General features: G+C 38.7%; 1 protein-coding gene across 1 annotated transcript; it reads left to right on the top strand.

Annotated features, from left to right (window-relative positions):
- Positions 1-512: 512 nt before the first annotated feature.
- Positions 513-14,296, top strand: LOC118248636 (pancreatic lipase-related protein 2-like). The gene is given in 13 exon segments (XM_050711954.1): positions 513-561; positions 2,081-2,235; positions 3,724-3,849; positions 5,243-5,377; positions 5,835-5,943; positions 7,079-7,198; positions 7,280-7,402; positions 9,865-9,980; positions 11,477-11,606; positions 12,758-12,869; positions 13,352-13,514; positions 13,632-13,862; positions 14,171-14,296. Coding segments are annotated over 13 exon segments (1,695 nt in total).
- Positions 14,297-19,604: the final 5,308 nt, after the last annotated feature.

Below are 19,604 nucleotides of genomic sequence, written 5' to 3'. Positions count from 1 at the left end.
ATAAGTGTACGTGGCTGAGAGTCTTGAAGACTCAGTTTGATCTTTGCAGTACAATTTAGAAATACAAATTAAGTTTGTTCCTGGGTTCTTTTAAACATAATCACTGAATAGTAATTCTGTGAATAACTTTTCTATTAAATGATAAAAGAAATCTTACTCTGTAAAACAATGTTGTAGCAAATCTGTTTAAAAATTCATTTGCTTGTCCATAAATTGCAGCTCTAGAGGAAAAAAAAAGCTTCTGTTTGTCAAGGTCAGGAAGACAATGTTTAAGAGATGCTAAGAGGATATACTGTATACTCACAGTATTGCCACGGCAAACAAAAGGAATGCCAAATGTATTTTCTTGAAAACTTGCTGTCTTTAACGAAATGTTGATTCTTTTGGATCCAGCTCATTATGTCTGAAGCTCTCCTGTGGTCACTATGACTCTTTTAATGGATCAAGGAAAACCCTAGGTGAATTCCAGATTCAATTTAATTGGGTCTGAATTGCGTTTTTATTTGCTTTAGATGTTTGCAGTCTGGATCACTACTCTTTTCCTTCTTGATGCAGCCACAGGTAAGACACACAGTTGATAAAGTCTATAAACAGTAAAAATTGTTGTATGCAATTTACACCACAATAACTATTTTTTAGAAAAAGAACATGCTTTGGAATGGATATAATAGACTTCTTCATTAGGAGTAATGAGTTCTGTCTTGTCTTTGCCATGTTTAACCTATCACTCTTTAATTCTGCAAAGGCTTTTGCAGATCACAAACAGAAAAGGAACTAGAAAGGTTTTTTAATATACAAATGGATTCTAAATTTCTCCCAGAACTGTTTTCCCCACCCACCCACAAGCATTTATGGTAGCTACAACAACTTGTAATGCCAGTCTAGGCGCTTACTCTGCACAGCACTGTGCGGAGAACAAGAAAAATAGTCCTGGTCCAAAACATCTCTTTACCGATAGGAAAGCATAGTTCAATAGGGATGGATGCATGGGGAGAAAACAAAGAGTGAAACACAATCCAGAAGTTGCCTGGAATCAGGGGAAAAAACAAACCAAAACAAAACAAAACGACCTTGAAAATGACTGAATCACTGGTGGAGTCCTTGATTGCAGCTCCACAATCAAATTTTCTCTTTCTCTGAATGTATTTCCAGCATATAATACATCAGAGTTTTGTACAGACTTACAAATAGAGTAAGCCATGGTCTGATGTATTCTGACTCCGTCACCCATCCACGGTAGCAATAGCTTCTCTTTGTTTTCAGTGTCTTTTTAATAGCCATAAAAACGTGGGATTTCACAACTATTGTGCTATAATGGTGGATAAGGCTGACATTTAATGGCAACGCCCGCATGTCATATTTACATCATTGTTGTATTAAAGTCACAACAGAAATTGGGAAATTCAGCCACAAATCATACTTCCTTAGTCTGTGCTTTGCTCTAGGCTTCCACTCAGATTTTACTCCATTGCTTCCACTAAATCCTTGATGATTAAAAAAAACAAGAGGTGGTTTACATAAGTGGTGGAGCAAGCAGTGGTGTATATTTTAATGATTGGGTGTTTTCTGTTGCTGGGTTGTTTTTTGGTTTATTTTCTTTTGTTATTTTAACTCCTTCTTTAATTCTTGCACGAGAAGTAACAATTTAGATAATCCGTGGAGCATTAGCACTAAATTGAAGGAATTCTCTGAGCTGGCAGCAAAAGTTGCCAGCAAAAGCAAAAGCTCGTCAAATTCAGTTTGATCTCAATATACAGAAAGGATCAAGACTTTTTTTTCCAATAGCTATTTTAACGATATGTTTGACAAAACAAATCCTGCTTTCTCCTGAGCTCACCTAACTGAGCTCTAGGCAATGTCTGGAACAGGAATGGATCTTCAGTTTCAAGTCCCTGCTAAATGCACAAGGCATAAGAGCACAACTGAGCCCTTAATGAAAGTGGACACAGGTGCCATGCTAATCTGAACCAGCTGTTTTCCACTTCCCTGCTATAAACACTGTACTGCCAGCTTCTTGTAAAGAGGCAGCAGCCTGGCATGCTACATTCCCAGAACACTAACATTGTTCATTGTGTCCCAGGAAGGGAAGTGTGCTACGAAAGGCTTGGATGCTTTACCGATGATCCCCCTTGGTCTGGGATCCCAGGCAGAGAACTGGCAGGCTTGCCCAGCCCTCCAACAGCTGTGAACACCAATTTCCTCCTTTACACTAGAGACAACACCATGAAATACCAAGTAAGAAACTGGTTTGCTTTAAATATTGATAGTCTACTACATAGTCAACAGATTATACGGACTGCTTCGTTCCTCCCAGGAAAGGCTCCAGTCCATCCCAATTTTCTTTCATCTCATTTCTTTTTCCTCACATCAGCTCTCCAATGGGCCAGGTATAATTGCAACATCTTACTAACTTGCAGTCTTCTAACACAAGTCGTCAAAGACATTTTTGCATTTATTCTATGTACTTCTCTACAATAAGCAAATGGCCCAAATTCAGTTTCAGTTTTATCATTAAAAAGGCAGAAGTAAGACAAGTATAAAAGGAATGCTCAGTTTTGGACTCTGCGCGTCTCCAGCTGAAAAATATATTTCAGGCCCACATGCATGAATTGGGGGCGCAGTTCCTACATGATTACAGGATCCTTTTAATGATACATAATTGGTCTCAGAGGCTCTGCTCATGTGATGGCCAACACTGAGCCCTAAGAGTAGGTAGGTAGTTAAGAGGGAAGATTAGGAGGGAAAGTAACTGCGCACCAGAGAAGGGAAGGAAAACGGGATGAAAATTTAAAGAAAAGCTTAGAAAGGAAAACAAGAGACTAAAGGAAAAAAAAATGAAGAGAATAACCATCCCTGTGAATTTTACTTGGACAAAAAGCAAGGAAAAATTAAGTAATTTAATGTGAAAAATGAGAAGGGCTGCTTTGTTGTTGCTGGTTTATGATAAATGAAAAAGATTTCACAGATGGGTTTGTTTGTTTGTTTTATAAATGGTAGTCACAGTGGAGACTTTTAATGATTTCTCCTCTTTGAGTCACCTCAGACATCTCTGAGTCTGTGAGCTTTCAATCTGAGTCAATCTTTCACTGGAGGTGAGATGTGCTCTAGCTAGCGTGTGGCATCCCTTTTAAGCTTACCAAGCTATAACAAAAAATAAGTGCCAGTTTTCAAAAGGAATGCATTATTCAGAATTCATTTTTGAAGAAAATAATGCCTTCCCTCTCCATAAACCCCAAAATACCTACACAGCCTTTGCTGTCAGCCTGGTGGCCTTTGTCATGCTGTCTAGACTAGCTTTAAGATAATATATGAATAAGCTTAGAATGCAAATCTTATCTTAAAGAGAAAAAAAAAAAAAGAGAAAAAAAAAGATACAAAGTCAACTGCATTATACCTCGTAGAAAACACTATTTTTTGTATTTTGGTTATGATTTTTGATAAAATCTTTTATTTATATGATGTGTTGTACCTGTATATCTCAAAGCATTGTGCAAAGGATACTGATATCATTAGTTCAATTAAATAGAAGTTGAATTTGTTGAAGCTATTTAGTGATATTCCCCAGCAAGGCAGTTTAGGACCAGGAACAAGACCCATCTCTTCAGAGCCCAGAACAGAACTATGCTCTAAATATTGGGATACTCTGCCCCATATCAAACTGTGCGCTTGTACAGAGCATTCACATTGTTATTGTTGTTGTCTTGTTTGTTTGATTCAACACAGAAAATTTCTGCTTCAAATCCTTCAACTATCAAAGCTTCAAATTTTCGAGCACACAGGAAAACTCGCTTCATTATACATGGCCATCTTGGTGGAGTGGACCTCCCCTGGATATCAAACATGTGCAGGGTATGGTGTGATTACTGTCTGACAGTTTTGTACCTGTATTTGAAAGTGAAAATATCCATAGACATTCCCCATTAATTGGCTTACGAAACTTAACTTCTCTGTTTTCTTGTTAATTCTGGGAATATATGAGCAGAAAAATCCTCGGAATCAAGTTCAGTTTCAGAAAACTGCCTGCTTGTTCCTAGCTATAGAGCACTTCAGACTCCTACTTAATAGCTTTTTGCTGCATTCACCTCCACAGTGAAAGCTATAATTGATTGGTTTTTCAATTCCTTGACAATAATAAAGGAAAAAAAGGTCACTTTTTTCACCTCAGTAAAAGTTCAAAATAAACATTTCAGGTCGAGTGAGGCATTTGATCTACCAAAACTGTTTTGTTCAGCAGATTGGTTTCATTTTATCTAGGAACATGGAAAAAATGAAATTGTTTCAAAATGAAAAATCGGAAAGTTCACTTGCCAAAAGTCTCTAAGTAGAATAGTTTGTTTAAAATACTTGGATTTGTGGGCTGAGCATTTCAAGCACATGAACGTGAATTTGTGAATCTCATTAGATGATCTGAATGTATAAATTTTGAAGAATGGAGCTTGGACAATAAAAAAGAAATCACTCAATCCTCTTTTTCTAACTGGGGTAACTAAGACAAGCTGATATTCTAAAACCAGGGACAGCAGCTGGGAAGGAAAACAGAACTGAAACCAGCTGTTAGACGCCTTTATGCAGTGTTCAAGCCTGCCTCCAGTCTGCCTCCTTGTGTTGATTCTACAGTATTAATGGGAAAAAATGCTCTAAAATATATCCTTACCAGTCCCATAAACAAAGCAGGTGCATATAGCATCATTTTGCTATGCCACTTTCTGAGTAATGGAATGATGCAAAATCTGAGTTTCTAGGATGATATTAGGAAAACGCACTACTAGAAAGAATCCCCTAAGAGCTGTATAATTTTATTTTCTTTAAAAAAAATTTTAAAAAATCACTGGCCAAATATATATATATATATATATATATATATATATATATCCTGACGATATATCTCCAAATTATCCCCACTATACACCCCTTGTGTTCAACACACCACTGACAAGAATAACTACTGCATAGAGTACTCCATGGCAGCCTGCTTTCTGGCCTTGCAGACTGGTGTCTACAAGTTGCTCCACAGGCTTCTATAAAACAGTGCGCAGAGAAGACAGCAGGAGAGCAGAGGGGGAGCTCAAAAGAGCCTCGTGACGGGAGCAGCATGCCAATTCTGCAAGGGTGGGATGCAAAAATCTAAATGCACAGAACTACAATAAGAACCCCCAGGTAGAGCAAAACAAATGATTATTTGCTCATAACCTGGAAGAGCTGTGCTTCACACTTGTTTCCTTCTTCTTTTCATACCCAACAGTTCATGTTTCATGTTGAAGATGTAAACTGCATTCTGATTGACTGGACAGGTGGCTCCAGTGGCTTGTACACTGAAGCAGTTAACAACGTCCGCATCGTGGGGGCTGAGCTCGTATATCTTGTGAACCTTCTCGAGGTACAAGTACCCATGGAATGTGAACACCAGCATGTAGTCCGTATGGTAAAGCCTGTGGTCAAGGTGGCATCTTTAGATTTGATGTGATGTAGTCAGAAAGTACAGATGCTCGTGATGGCCTTTTTTCTGGATGAGCCATCTGGCTGGAGACTAGGAAAATTGGCAAGGAGAGGAGCAGTAGTCAAGGGCCAACATGACTAAATATCCCTCCATGGGCCTCACACCCTGCCTCCAGCTACAAGCGGATGGCAGCACAGAGAAGCGATTCTCCCACAGCCACCCAAAGCCACACTTTCCCCACAGAGGCTCAGCCAAGCCCAGTGTGCCAGCAGCATGTGGCCTCCTCCTCCTGCAGGAGCTGGGTGGTGGAGCACCTCCATAGCACCACAGCCACTTTATTCATACCTTATTTCCCATTTAGCACCCTTATTTTTTCCTTTCCATACATCTTTCACAGAAAGACTACAGCTACTCTCCTGCCAATATTCACTTCATTGGCCATAGTCTTGGAGCACATGCTGCAGGGGAGGCAGGGAGACGGAAACCTGGCATTGGAAGAATAACAGGTACTGAAGCTGTTTCAGCTGCAGAAGCTTTATATTTTAATGCAACTTAAGAGAACCAGAGAGTCACTGCTACCTAACGAACACGACACAGACTGCACTATGTTGCTTTGCCATAAGTAACAGCATACAGCCAGCATGACTGCACACAAATGAAGCCATGTCCTATCCCATGCCATTTCACATCACCAGTCACAGCCCTGAGAAAGGCTGGACAGCAACAGAAAGGTTTAACTGTCCCTACTGTGGCTAAATATATGTCACTTTGCATAGATCATATTGAGTCCCTGAGGGCATGCTTCCTATGATTTTTAGCTATATCAAAGAGCAGGAAGAAAATACCGTATTACATCTGGAATAACAGACTTGTAAATATGTTAGCAACTCATTATCATATTTGGCTTTAAAAGCCCACTCTAACATGACTTTTCAGCAGTTAAGAAGATTGAAAATCTGAAATGAAAAACTAAATACCCCTATATTTACTGTGTCAGGATGAGACAATAAATAGCTGTGGGCACCCTCAAAAGGAAGAAAGCTATTAGCTGCATAGCTACGCAGGGAGGCACAATATCATGACACACTCCCACATCACATCTGTTAAAGGCTCAGTATCTTCTGCTTTCCTTTCTCCTCCAGTCAGTTCTTTGCTTTGCATAGACATTTCTTTGACTAGGCTGTGTGCAATTTGGGGAAAATGGGATCAGAATTTTAGTGCTCTGGCCACAGGGAGAGCTCAGTGAGCCTGAAGTGGAGGACAATGTTTTCAAGCAAATTTGCTATTTCAAATAAATTTTTGACCAGATAAAAATTCTCAGACAAATATGCATGGTTAGAATAACATACCAAAATTTCACATCTTCTGCTACTATAAAACAAACAAACAAACAAACCACCTCTTCCTAGGACACTATTCCCCAGTAGTAAGTCAACCATCCGTCCAATTTTTGCTGTGTTGCCTCCAGCCACAGTTCTATTAAAACCCCACTTGTTTGGCCAGCTGTCCTACATCCCCAAAATAGATTTTTATCTTAGCAATAAAGGTAGAAATTTAATGACATATAGTGTATACACATTGCATGTGATGACAGTAAATAAGTTATTGTTTACTTAACCAGTCGCATCTCCTTTCATTGAGGTTTGGATCCAGCTGGGCCTCTTTTCCAGTATACTCCTAATAAGGTTAGGCTGGATCCTTCAGATGCAAAATTTGTTGATGTAATTCATACTCACGCTGGTCATCTCTTCTTTGACTTTGGTAAGTTTTCACGCAAGAGCCAACACATACACAAAGGCATATCAGAGAGTGATCAGCCTTCAGTCATTTCACATATTTCAGCTCCTGGGATTCTTCAGACTTGTGGCCACCTGGATTTTTACCCAAATGGTGGGAAGAAAATGCCAGGATGCAAGCAGCTTCGAGTACCTCCCACAGCTCGGGATATCAATGACCTTATGAGAGGTAAGTATATTGTAAAGAGGTAATGTGCCACTATAAGCTGTAGTTTGAAAGGCTAGTTTGCAGGCTAGGCTAAGGTAAAGCCTTTTGAATGTATATATTACTTATATACCTCAGATTTGGGGTAGGGAGAGAATGCTCAAAAATGAAAGATTTAAAGCTGTCTGTGAAATACCCATACATATACGGGTGTTTATACACCCGTGGGTGTTTGTACATAATGTACATATTTATACACCCATGGGTGTTTATAAATAATATACACATGTGTGTATGTATGCGTATGCATATCAATATACTAATTAAAGAAAACTCCAGGTGGAAACCTCAGTCAAAGCATACAGACTTGTTCACCAGCCTGTTTTAAATGTCTGGCACCATGCTGGCTGCCTGACCTCTGTGGAAATTCCATGCAAAAAGGGCCAGTGAAATTCATTCAAGGATAATCCAAAAATGAGTTTTTAAAAATCTGAGCTTCCCTTCTTGCTACAAAGACATCAGTCCCAGTATTACCGGGGTCAGACATACTCATCCATGCCATTAGCAGCTTTAGTGTCTTCAAAGGGAACGGCACAAGGTTAAAAATACAGAAGATGATAAAATGACTGCTGCACTAGTAGTTTATGTTCTTCAAAGAAAGCTGGGCAGTTAATAAGAATTATCCTGGGATTGAGCCCAACAGATACCCCAAATCCTGCCTTCTGGTCCTACCCTACAGAAATAAGAACATATGTTATTCACAGCTAAATGTTTTGAAATCCCTACCACTACTTAAGTAACTGGTTTTCATAAATGCTCTGTATCAGGACTGGTTTGAGAACTTAGTAACCCAAGACTGAAAGCTGGCTACACGCATAATCATTTGGAACCAAAACACCTTCAAGACTGACAACAGAAAAATGTCTCAGTTTTCAGCAAAAATTACGTATTTTCCACAGATATTTCACTAGGCTGCTTGCAATGTTTTGTGGTAAAAAACAAGCCCAGCTCTTCTGAACACAAGCAGATGGAGTGGGTTTTTCATGCAGCTTCTAAAAATAGAGACAGCCTTAACTCCTGCCTCTTGTTTAAACCTTGCTTTGTACTTATCTCTTCTGCTTGATAATATTTACATTTATGTAGTGCTTTTATGTAAAAAAAAAAAAAAAAAAAAAAAAGCTTTAGAAATGCTATTTAGTAACTTCTTTCTACAACTTTTGATGCAGGAAGGAGATGAGTATTATATTCCCATTGTATAGATGTCAAGTGAATTTGGCACTAGCACAAAGTAAGCCAACTCTGAGAGCTGGGAGTTTTAAAGTTAAAAGCACAGACCCTTCTGAATTAGATTTAAAGACAGAACTATAAAGAAAATATACTCAGGAAGCCTTGATGACCCGGATTGTTTTCAAGAAACACAGACAAAAATACTCTTCAGGGGTTTTTTTCTTTGTTTTTTTTTTTTTTTTTTTTTTTTTTCCCTACATAAAGAGCAATGTGTATCAACTGGTCAATATCAACCGGTCTATCTTTAAGATGCATAAATATTGATGTATAACTATAGGTGAAATTCTGATTTCACTAAAAGCTGTGCCAGCTTGCAATTACTTCAGTGCCTCCAAGACATCACCCTATAATCAGGCGAGGTCCCCCGACCCTGAAGCAGAGTGGAGCCTGCTTTTATAGCCTAATGTTGGTGTGTTTGATAAAGGAGAGGCTTTGGAACTCATAAAGACAATGCTTGTAACAAGGGACCTGTAAATATAACACAAATTGCACTTTCTTCTTCCCTGCACTGCCTGCTTAGGAATTTCACTCTGAGGGCAAAATGCACTTGTTTAGAATAATTCTAACAAAATCAAGGACACACTGCCAAACATCTTGCTTTTCAGAGCATTTCACAGAATCACCAATGTCAAATGACCGCAGATTTTCTAGAGCTTAAAAACACTGAAAGCCACTGAAGTTAAAATAATTACTACAATTTTCTTTAATTCTAGAAGTGAGCGGAAACTGTGGTTTTACAAAATACCACATTGTGATAATGGTAATCAAACGAAAACTACTTCACAGTAACTACTATATGCTTTGCAAATGCCGCAACTATGAATTTGGCTAACCGCTCCCCTCTTCTCGTGCTAAAGTAAAAGCAGTCAAGGGTGCACAGAGCAGGACTGGAGGCTGCTTGGAGGCTGCCAGGTGCATCTCCACCTCTGTGAGCTTCTTTATGGGCACAGGGACACACATGGGCAGTACCTCGCTCTTCCCCATCAAAAATATTTTTGTAGTTGGAAGTGTGCTTTTTACCATAAAACCAAATAATTCGCACTTTAAACATCATTTAATTGTTACTGTTTTTTAATCCAAGACTTCACTGTATATACAAATGCTTTTGAGGGAGGATAAAAGACCCACATTTCCTGTTTTGGCATGGACTTTATGGTTAATGTATTGCTCTAATCTTTTTTGTGTGGGCTTTTTCCTAGCATATAGATCTATTGGATGTGGACATAAAAGAAGCCTCCGGTATTATGCTGAAAGTATTATCACCCCAAATGGATTTCTTGGCTACCAGTGTGAAACATACCGAGATTTTATATTGGTAAGTATCAGGGTACATGTTTATGAAGTGGGTAAGGTTATCCCTTCTGCCCTCCTTCTCTTAAATTCTGGGACCATTTCTGCACTCTAAATGATAGGATAGAGGATGGCTCTGCAGACCCACTGGCTGCCCTCCCTCTTGATCACAGGCAGAAAATGGGCAAAATGTGAAAGCAGCAAACGCTTAGAAAGATCTGGGAGAAAATGAAGACAGTACATATACACACAGCTGGGTTCACCCTCTGCATAGGTCAGCAGCAAGGGACATGGTCTGGCTGAAGGACGTCCATTTAAACCAGTGTCTTATAAACCTGGTGGAACCCATCATCAAGAGGATGGCTGATGGATTTCGTACATGTTTAAACATCTGTATAAGCAATAAGGAGCCACGGTATTTAGAGCAGGGGAGACAAATATTTATACAGCGCGGCAGTGCTCCCACATAAAACAACCCTCAAGTGCCACAAGAAAGAAGGCAGCAGAATGTCCTGGTGTTTCATGCCTGACATAACTAGGAAGCCAGGACTGGATTTGCTTCTATTGACTCACAAAAGGAAGGATTGCAGTACTGCAGTGTTGTGGTTTAACCCGGCAGGCAGCTCAGCACCACACAGCCCTTCGCTCACCCTCCTCCTGCAGTGTGTTATTGTGGGGTGTTATCAGCATTGCTCTCATCCTAAGTCCAAACCTCAGCACCACGACAGCTACTAGGAAGAAAACTAACTCTGTCCCAGGTGAAACCAGGACATGCTGAAAAGTTGTTATTGCCTGTAGTGATTCTGCCACATAACTTGAAAGTCTGATGTAATTCAGGTCTTGAATGAAAACCAGAACCCTGTGCAATTTAGTGATGAGGGGGAAATGATTTTGTCAATTGAAGAATAATAACTGATGATGTTCATTTAGCCTTTCATTCATCTGATGCCTAAACAGCCAAGGATCCACAGATGCCACTTCTTGCAGAACTTCCTCATTATCAAAATTGAACTCTCCAAATATTGCAAAACCTTTTTTTTCCTCCAACTGAAATTGAATCCCTTCACTGAAAATATACATGCTTAGTATTTTTTTAATAGACAACAAGACCATTCAATATTCAATCTACACAGATTAATTTCCACATACCAAAGTGACGCCCCAAGCTTTATTATTCCTATGCTTAAATATCTTATCTGTATTTTACAGGTCAGGTAGTAAGGTGCAGCATACATTTACATATTTATTCGTGGTCTCTGCAGGAACAAAAAGAATTAGGCCAGATTTTAACCTTTTTGTTTTCTGTTTTTTCACCAGAAGAAATAAGCAGACTGACCATCTCAACTCCTTTTGCCACCACTCTTTTAAATACTGAAGATATGAACTCAGAAACAAATACCTTTTCAAAAAAGAAGAGAGAGAGAGAGAGAGAGAGAAAGCTGAAATATCCTAATTTATTGTAATTTAAGAATTGAGATTAAAATAGATAACATCTTGTAACAAACACTTATTTTCCTCCAGGGAGCATGCTTCCCATGCCGAAAGGAAAGATGCCCGCTTATGGGTCATTATGCCGACATGTTTCCTTATAAAACTGAGAAAGAACAGCAGAAAGTTTATTTAAACACAGGGGCCCGCCCCCCATATTCTCGTAAGTACTGGTTTTGGGTGATGAATTTAAAGTGGCAACAAAGTCTATATGAACAAATACCTTATACTTCTACAGAAATCAACTCAAGTAAGAGGTGCTCATGGAATTTCATGTCTGTTAGGAATATGGAATATCAGCATTATCTGGGAAGGGCTGAGATAATTATAGAATTGATGCTGATATGTGACTTAAAAACTCTGCTAAATTTTGTTAACTACATGATGGCTTCAAAAGCTCTATAAAGCTGAAGGTGGGAGGAATTATATGCTGAAAGTGCAAGATTTCAAGTAAAGCTGCACTGCTGTCATTGACAAAAATCTATAAAACTAGATCATTTTAGGGTATTTTTGCAAAGTTCATCAAGTCACGATGACGGGGAGTAATAAGTATAAGCATAGTTTTAAATGTGATTAATGTAGAAGCAGATGAAGAAATGGGAAATAAGGAAATTTGTAAATAAAATGTAATCTATCCTGGATGATGAATTGCAAGGGCAATGAATCAGATACGGTCTTTGAGGACATCATTCGCTAGCACTAGAATATGAAAGAAAAACTAGGTACAAAAAATATTTATATCTCATCTTGGGAAAAGCACAAAGCAGAAAAATGAATTTGAGTGCAGAGAAATTCTTCATTTCTTAAATCTGAATGAATACATTAATTTCAACATCCACATTGTTGAGTTTATAGAAACCATACCCTGAGGTGGGTGAAGAGACTATCCTTTTAATAGCCCAAATTAAAGCCAGTACAAAACATTTCCAAACCTGGTAACTTGAAATCAATATGCACTACTCATGAGACACCCCGCCACACCCAAATTTCTCATAACTGTAACTACAAAATGAAAACTGAGGCCAAGCGGAAGAGCAAAGCACAGTGTTGCCCACGGCAGATTAAATACTCCACATGGCCAGAAGGCCAACAGAGATTGGATCTGGTTGGCATCTGTGATTTAGACCACTGTCAAGGAAATTAAAATTACTAGAATCACACAGAACTTATATTTCCCTTAATAATAAGAGCGGCATTTTGTTTGCTTACAAGCACATCTGTGCAATCCTCTCCTCTCCCTGAAAGGCATTGAAACATAGGTTTCAATGATTGTAAAGAGATTTCTTTCCCTCGTATTTCATTTTGTTTTCAAAGGCTGGCGAAAAGAGATATGTGTCAGAGTATCTGCAACAGAAACCATGAAGGGAAATATAGATATAGCCTTGACTGGTACTAATGGGATCAGGAGAAAATATACAATTGACAAGTAAGTATACCATCACTGTTGAAAAAATTGTTATACTGAATTTGTAATGTCTCTTTTTACATGTCTCATCTTGTTCTTTGTGATCCGTGATCTACACTGGTCATAAAAACAGGTGATACGTGGTCAAAGTTCCTCATGCTACAGACTGTGGTCAAAATGTGCTTGCTGGTCTCTATAGCTCTGTGCTTTCTTTTCAGACAAAGGTTGGTATAGCGAAGTGGGCAAGAGCAAAGAGCTCTGGGGCTTGATAGTAGGCTACTTCTGGTCTCAAGCATGTCATTTGGAAATCTTCTTTAAGATGACAAAGAGACGAATGATGCATAATTGTGTGATCATTCCCTCCCCTAGGGAATGTACACCAGCAGGGAAGTTGCATGTTTCTTATGAACCATGCCAGAGTCTGGCATTGTGGCCCACTCAGCCTAGCCTTTTCCAGTAAACATGGATTTATATTTCATCTATATGCTTTTCTTTTTTGGCAGGGGAACTTTCAAGCCAGGCAATACATACTTGAACTATATTGATACAGAAATTTCTGGGAACATTTCAAAAGTCGAGTTTCTCTGGAAGAAGCATCTAGGTCAGGTACACAGAGGCTGCATGGGAGCTGATGAAGTCACTGTAATATCTGGGGAAGATGGAAATGTGTGAGTATGCAGCCTAATTGTGTTCCATGCTGTGACTCGGGGGGTAGGGGTGGGGAATAGAAAAATATGCCATTATGCTGAAGATTGTTTTCTTAAACTTTTCTCTTGTTGCCAGGTCTGTGTTCTGTGGCCACGGGTCTGTGCAGCCGAACAAATGGCAAACCCTGATGCCTTGCTAGGGCTGGGAGAGGAATGCCACAGCTGTCTGCCCTCTGCAAGAGCTTGCTTCTTCAGCCAAACTGCTGGCAAGGCTCCTTCAAGAGAAATGAACAATTTTTCCAGTCTACTACTAAAGCTCTATTTCTAAATCGGTGCTGTCAGCTTGTATCCAAACAGGGGAGCTACAGTTCTGTGAATTCTAGTTACAGCCACAGCTAACAGGCATTTTACCAGCTATACAATCACATGGTTTGGTTGTATTGCAAATTCAAGGAGGACAATACTAAAATAGGTTAAAAACGAAACAACGACAACAACAAACACAGCATAGACAGACAAACCCTTTAACTGTGCCTGCTTGATTGTTCAGGAAAAGGACACCTTCATGCTTTCTGAAGCATCTTATTCTATGTGAGGATTCTGACAAATAATTTTAATATAAAAATATTCAGAGTTTTAATGGCATTGAGTGACACCTGCTTTTCGTTCCTGAAGAATGTATTTAAACAACATTTTAGCAACACATCCAAAAGACTGTTTAGGAGCTGGGACTGCATACCAAGTTGTACCCTGAGAAACTCAACCATCAAAGTTCACCTTATGTCAAGCAGGACAACTTAATGCACAGCAGAATATTTGATTGTTGCCTTTTTCATTGACTTGCTGTGTTCAGCTCTGCTGAACATTGGGTGAGCTGGGACTCTCTCTGTACCTGAAATGGGTACCTTCTTTATCAAGATAATGTTGTGCAATTGAAGATATTAAATTTTCTGTCAGCCTTCAAAATAATAATTTTCCCTTTGCCATTGAAGCTGAATTTTCCACCTGCATCTTGCTTTTCTAAAACCAGAAAACCTTTAAGACCTCCCATAATTTCAGGAAAAGTATCTTAGAAAAATATTTAGGATCATGGTTATTTTCCCAGTATAAAGAACTTAATATGCCCCTTTCTGAGACACAAAACTTTTCCCCACAAGAATTCTGATGATGCTTAAGTTGGGCCTCAGCTTCAGTATTTTCATTATTGTAGCATTGCCCCAGACCATTTGGGAGTATTTTGATAACACTATTTAGCAAAATCAGGCTACCAGACTGTTTTTGTTTCAGTGGAAGTTCACCACAAAAATCCTTTTGGATTTTATTGCTCACTGTGGTCTAAGGAACACAGCAAATATTTAAACCTAATATGAGGTTTATCATTTGGGCACAGAAATCCGATGTGGGAATCATGTTGGCCAACTCTGATCTGTTCCATCCTAATAACTAGCTATTCCAGAATACTTCCAATGAGGTTCACCAGAAACACTGTTGATGAGATGAGTTACACAAGGCTAAACATGAGTGATGAACAGGTGTGTTATAAATTATGCAGCAATAATTTTGAGATATCAGAATCCAGTCAGTTCCCATGAAGTTTGCCAGAGGAGATTGCTTAGGATATTTGAATCGAAGTTCACAAATCTGTCCACTTTCACGGGCTCCCTGCTTTGGTATGTTTACCACCTCCACCCACATGAGGAATAGGATCCAGAAACCTTCCCAAGCATGGAATTCATTCCCCAGAGAAGTATAAACCAAACCCCTGGGTACATGCACATAGTTGGGAAATACCTATAGTTAGGAATTACACTATCTTGGCCATCTGTCATAAATCAGGCATGGCTCTCTGCCTCAGAGTTGCACAAATTAAGCAGATGGAGGGAGGGGGAAAGGAATACTTACTATTCTGTTCATGCACTCAGGGTCTTAAGCAAAAGAAACATAAATATTTTTCTTGGGGACTCAAAAAATGTGTTTAGCAGGGCCAGGAAGTGCATTATCTGATTTAATGACATGAGGAATCAGGGTGAACAGGATAATGTGGGCCATGGCTTCTCACTAGAAAGAAACATCACCCTGTTGAATTCAGGAGTTTGTAAAGCACAAACCCTTTCCCTTCTGTCTCCATATTTGGCTGTGTCTTCCTTGCAATTTTGAACATTAATTTGATGTTTTTATGAATCATGAATCATAAAATTCTTCCCTTCAAAAATACAAACTTTCATTTTGTTTAATTTTTAGCTGTTGATTTCAACAGCTTTCTGATGAAATATAGCAACTCACATGAGCTGATAACATCTGCTATAAGCTGATTATGCCCCTTAAAAATAGGTGTTTCCTCACCCAATCAGTACGGCTAAGAATAAAATATTGTGTTACTTTCTACCCCTTCTCTTGTCCCACTTTGTGTTTATACTATATACTCTTTCTCGAGTTAATTTTCACTCTTTGGTATAGTAAATATCAGCACCGCACATTTTTGCTAAGACATCTATAAACAGAGCAGGAAACAGAGGAGGTTTATTTTTATGAACTACAGGTGAAAAAATATTGAAAGCAGCTGTGTGTTGCTGGTTTAGTTTAGTATTTAAGCTTTTTTTTTCCTCCTGTTTCTCTTTGTAATTAAAAATCAAAATTATTACTTGGTATGGAAAATTTGGATTCTATCACTTTGTGTTATTGGAGCCAGTCCATAAAATGCAAGGGTTTGATATTTCACAAGATACTATGCCTTTGACAGTGACTGGAAGAGGTAATAGCTTCATGTCTTCACAACAACATAAGCAAGATTATTATAACAACTTAAGTTGCATCTTTGAAATGTCATAAGATGACATACTTTTTGAAGTGTTTGGATGTCAAATTGAAAAGTAGACTTCTTTTTAATCAAATGTGCTTTGTTTGTCTAGGATTTCTAAGGATGTATGATGATATCCATTCAGTCTTTTAAATTATTTAAATATTCTGTAATACTGAGAGTGCTTCAGAGTTACAACAAAAATTTCATTTAATTCTCCTTAAGCATTTGTTCACTACAAAAACAATGCCAAGGTAAACTACTAACAAACCATCATAAGGCATTCCACCTCAGTCCCTGCTCTCTCTCAAAACACACTTTTGGCAAGGGGGTAAGGTCAAACAAACCAACAAACCTCTTAGATCTTTTATAGAATAAAGAAACAGCAATAAAAGGTAGTGCACAATACTAACTCTCTGCTCCACTTACATCATCTGTATTTGCCTTATATGTAGCATCAGAAACAATAATTTTAGCAGAAACAGTATGCTTTTCAAGAAGTGCTGAAAACAAGAACCATTTGTATCAGAGTTCTCTGGTAACAGGAATAAAATGGAAACATAGAATCATTTAGGTTGGGAAAGACTTCAAGATCATCAAGTCCAACCATCCACCCAATGCTACAAGTCCACAGCTAAACCATGTCCCTAAGTGCCACATCCACAGATGTTTTAATTACCTCTGGGGATGGCATCACCTCCCTGGACAGCCTGTTCCAATGCTTAACCACCCTTTCCATCAAGAAATTCTTCCTGATATCCAAAATAAACCTCCCCTGGTGCAACTTGAGGTTGTTACCTCTCTTCCTCTTTTGCAAGCACAGCAAAAAGTGTGCTTTCCTCTTTCAAAAAAAATGCAGTGTATCAAAAAGTCCCTCATAAATATTTGTGGCCCAGAACAAAAAGCAAAAGAATAATTAATGAGAACTATTAGGTGAAGACCTCGATGCTTTGTTTACGCAGTCATCTCTCTTCCCACTTTTGATCCTATCTATTTTATTTCTCTGACTATTCAGATTTTTTCACGCTATTTTAATACCCTAGAATGTGTTGATAAAATCCTTGAAAATGAACCACAAATTTGCAGGAAATAAATAAACACTTTGTTCAAGAAGTCCTTCTGGTCTTTCATCTTTGTTAGAGAAGAAGCTTGACACGTCTCTTACACAGAAAGCCTCCCCAATGCCTACATCCTGCCTTTAAAACTATCTGCTTTCTGATTACATCATTTTATAGCCCAGTCACTTGCCAGAATCTTTACTTACAGAAACGCCATGGGAAATTTCTTAAATTTCTCCATGAATAAAAAATACATCATGCTTTTTTCTTTTTTCCTTTTTTCCCCTAGATAATCCACAAGACCTCTATTTTACTTGCTTTCACATGATTTTATCATCAGTTTTTTTTTTTCTCTCTTCAGGCTTGCTTTTCCCCAAGAAAAGATAACTCAATTATTTTCTATATAGTTGTATGTCGATACATTTTTTTCTGATTTCTCTCTTTGCTTTTAATTTAGGTTAGAGTTTTTGTCTTTGGCATACCAGAAATGAGTGAATGATTACAGTGGCACAGTGCCTGAGAATTTACATCCTAAGGGGACTTTTTTTTACATCTGAGATCTGTTCTCCCTTTTTTCAGGTAACGTCTAAACCCACAGTTGCGTTGTATCAGTTACTAACCCACCCATAACCTCACACATCTTGGGAGCAAGTTGGTCTTCCCAGAAAGCACTCTTGCAAGTTTATCACCTCAGTCCCTTTTCTTGCAAATTCTCATTAATATTTTTATAGTGAAATTATTTATGTTTACTTCCCTCAATCAAAATTAGTGATTTTTTTCCCCTACAATAGGCTCCAACTTCCAAATATGTGCATGCTATATAGAGGGTAAAATAAAATAATCGGGACAGGATTTTGCTGAGACTTTAACCCATTTTTAAGTCAGGGTATTCTATGTAACCCATAGGCTCTAACTGTAACCTTTGGTGTTGTCCTGGAACAGAAGCAAAAAAAATGAGGAGCTTTGAATGTGCTTTCCCAACACTTATTTCAGTTATCCTTCCAAAATCAAAGCTGGTTGAGATTGAGGTTGCCTCTGGGAGGCTAAACAGTTGCTCGCTGACCCATCACAAAGCCTATCTATGCAGACAGTCTATGAAACTCATGGATCTCCTTTTTATTAACACAGAATCAGGGACTTAGCAATTTCAGTCTCCGGGCTGCTTCAAGCTATGCTGATTCCAATCACTATGAAGTGGATGTTGATAGCATGCCGAACTTTATTTTTGATGGCATATTTCCAAAATAAAACAGAGACAGGAATTTGTTCTTTATCTCTAGCTATCAAGGATCTAAAACCTTCCGGAAAGAGCATGCATCATCACCAGCCCGCACACAAACAGAGCACACCTAGATTGCCGTGTTACCGGACAACATACCTCTCCTCCCAGCTACCACAAGATGGGATTGGCCAAGTGTCTTGCAACACCGGAAGCACAAGCAATATCTGAAAATACACGCTGACATTGGGGTCAGTCTCCTTTTCGTCCCATACATTTCAGACACTAGGAAAGCTTAGGATCTAACATAAGAGGTGTCCAGAGCCCAAGGTAGCTAACTTTGTTCTAAGCCACTGTTTTGTGTCTGAGCTGTTCAGATCCATTCTTTCATAGATCATTTGTGAAGATTTGCATTTGCCTATCAGTCTGCAAGGCAAAACCTACAGCTATTCCTTTTTATTTCTGCTTCTTCCTTCAAATAAATTAAATATTTTAGTGTTAGTAGGAAATAAAGCATTCAGAAAAAAGGACTTCACCCTCTTCTCTTTTAATTCTGCCTATTACTTGGAAAGGAAGACTGGCTCTCCCTAATCTTTCCACCCACTCTGGTTTTGGTTACTTCCATCGCCGCCTTTAAAATTCTCCCGTTTCTGTTTCCCTACCATGATCCTATGCTCCGTAAGTCTTCAGCTCACAAAACCTGCTTGCTTTGGGCAAGGGCAAGGGACTGCTTTGACTGATTCAATGAGCAGAGAGCAAGTATCATGGAAGGTCATCAATATTTATCATCATCTCCAAAATATTCATTTTATTGCTGCTGTGCAACACTGAAAAGGATATGCTAAGGCAAATTGGTTTTGCTTTTTATTCAATATAAAGTTTGCTCACTTGACCAGAATGAACACATCAGAGTTAGACAATAGAAATATCAAGAAAGTCTTTTATTCGTGGCTCTGTCACTCAGGGACTAATGGTAAGATTCTCCAAGAAGGTGAGTGGTCTTTGTCTATGCATATTAGCAATTCTCTAGGGGAT

Source organism: Cygnus atratus, chromosome 7 (genome assembly GCF_013377495.2).
Source record: "Cygnus atratus isolate AKBS03 ecotype Queensland, Australia chromosome 7, CAtr_DNAZoo_HiC_assembly, whole genome shotgun sequence".
Taxonomy (NCBI): Eukaryota; Metazoa; Chordata; class Aves; order Anseriformes; family Anatidae; genus Cygnus; species Cygnus atratus.
Note: the sequence above shows the minus strand (reverse complement) of the source record. Positions and strands in the feature narration are given on the sequence as shown.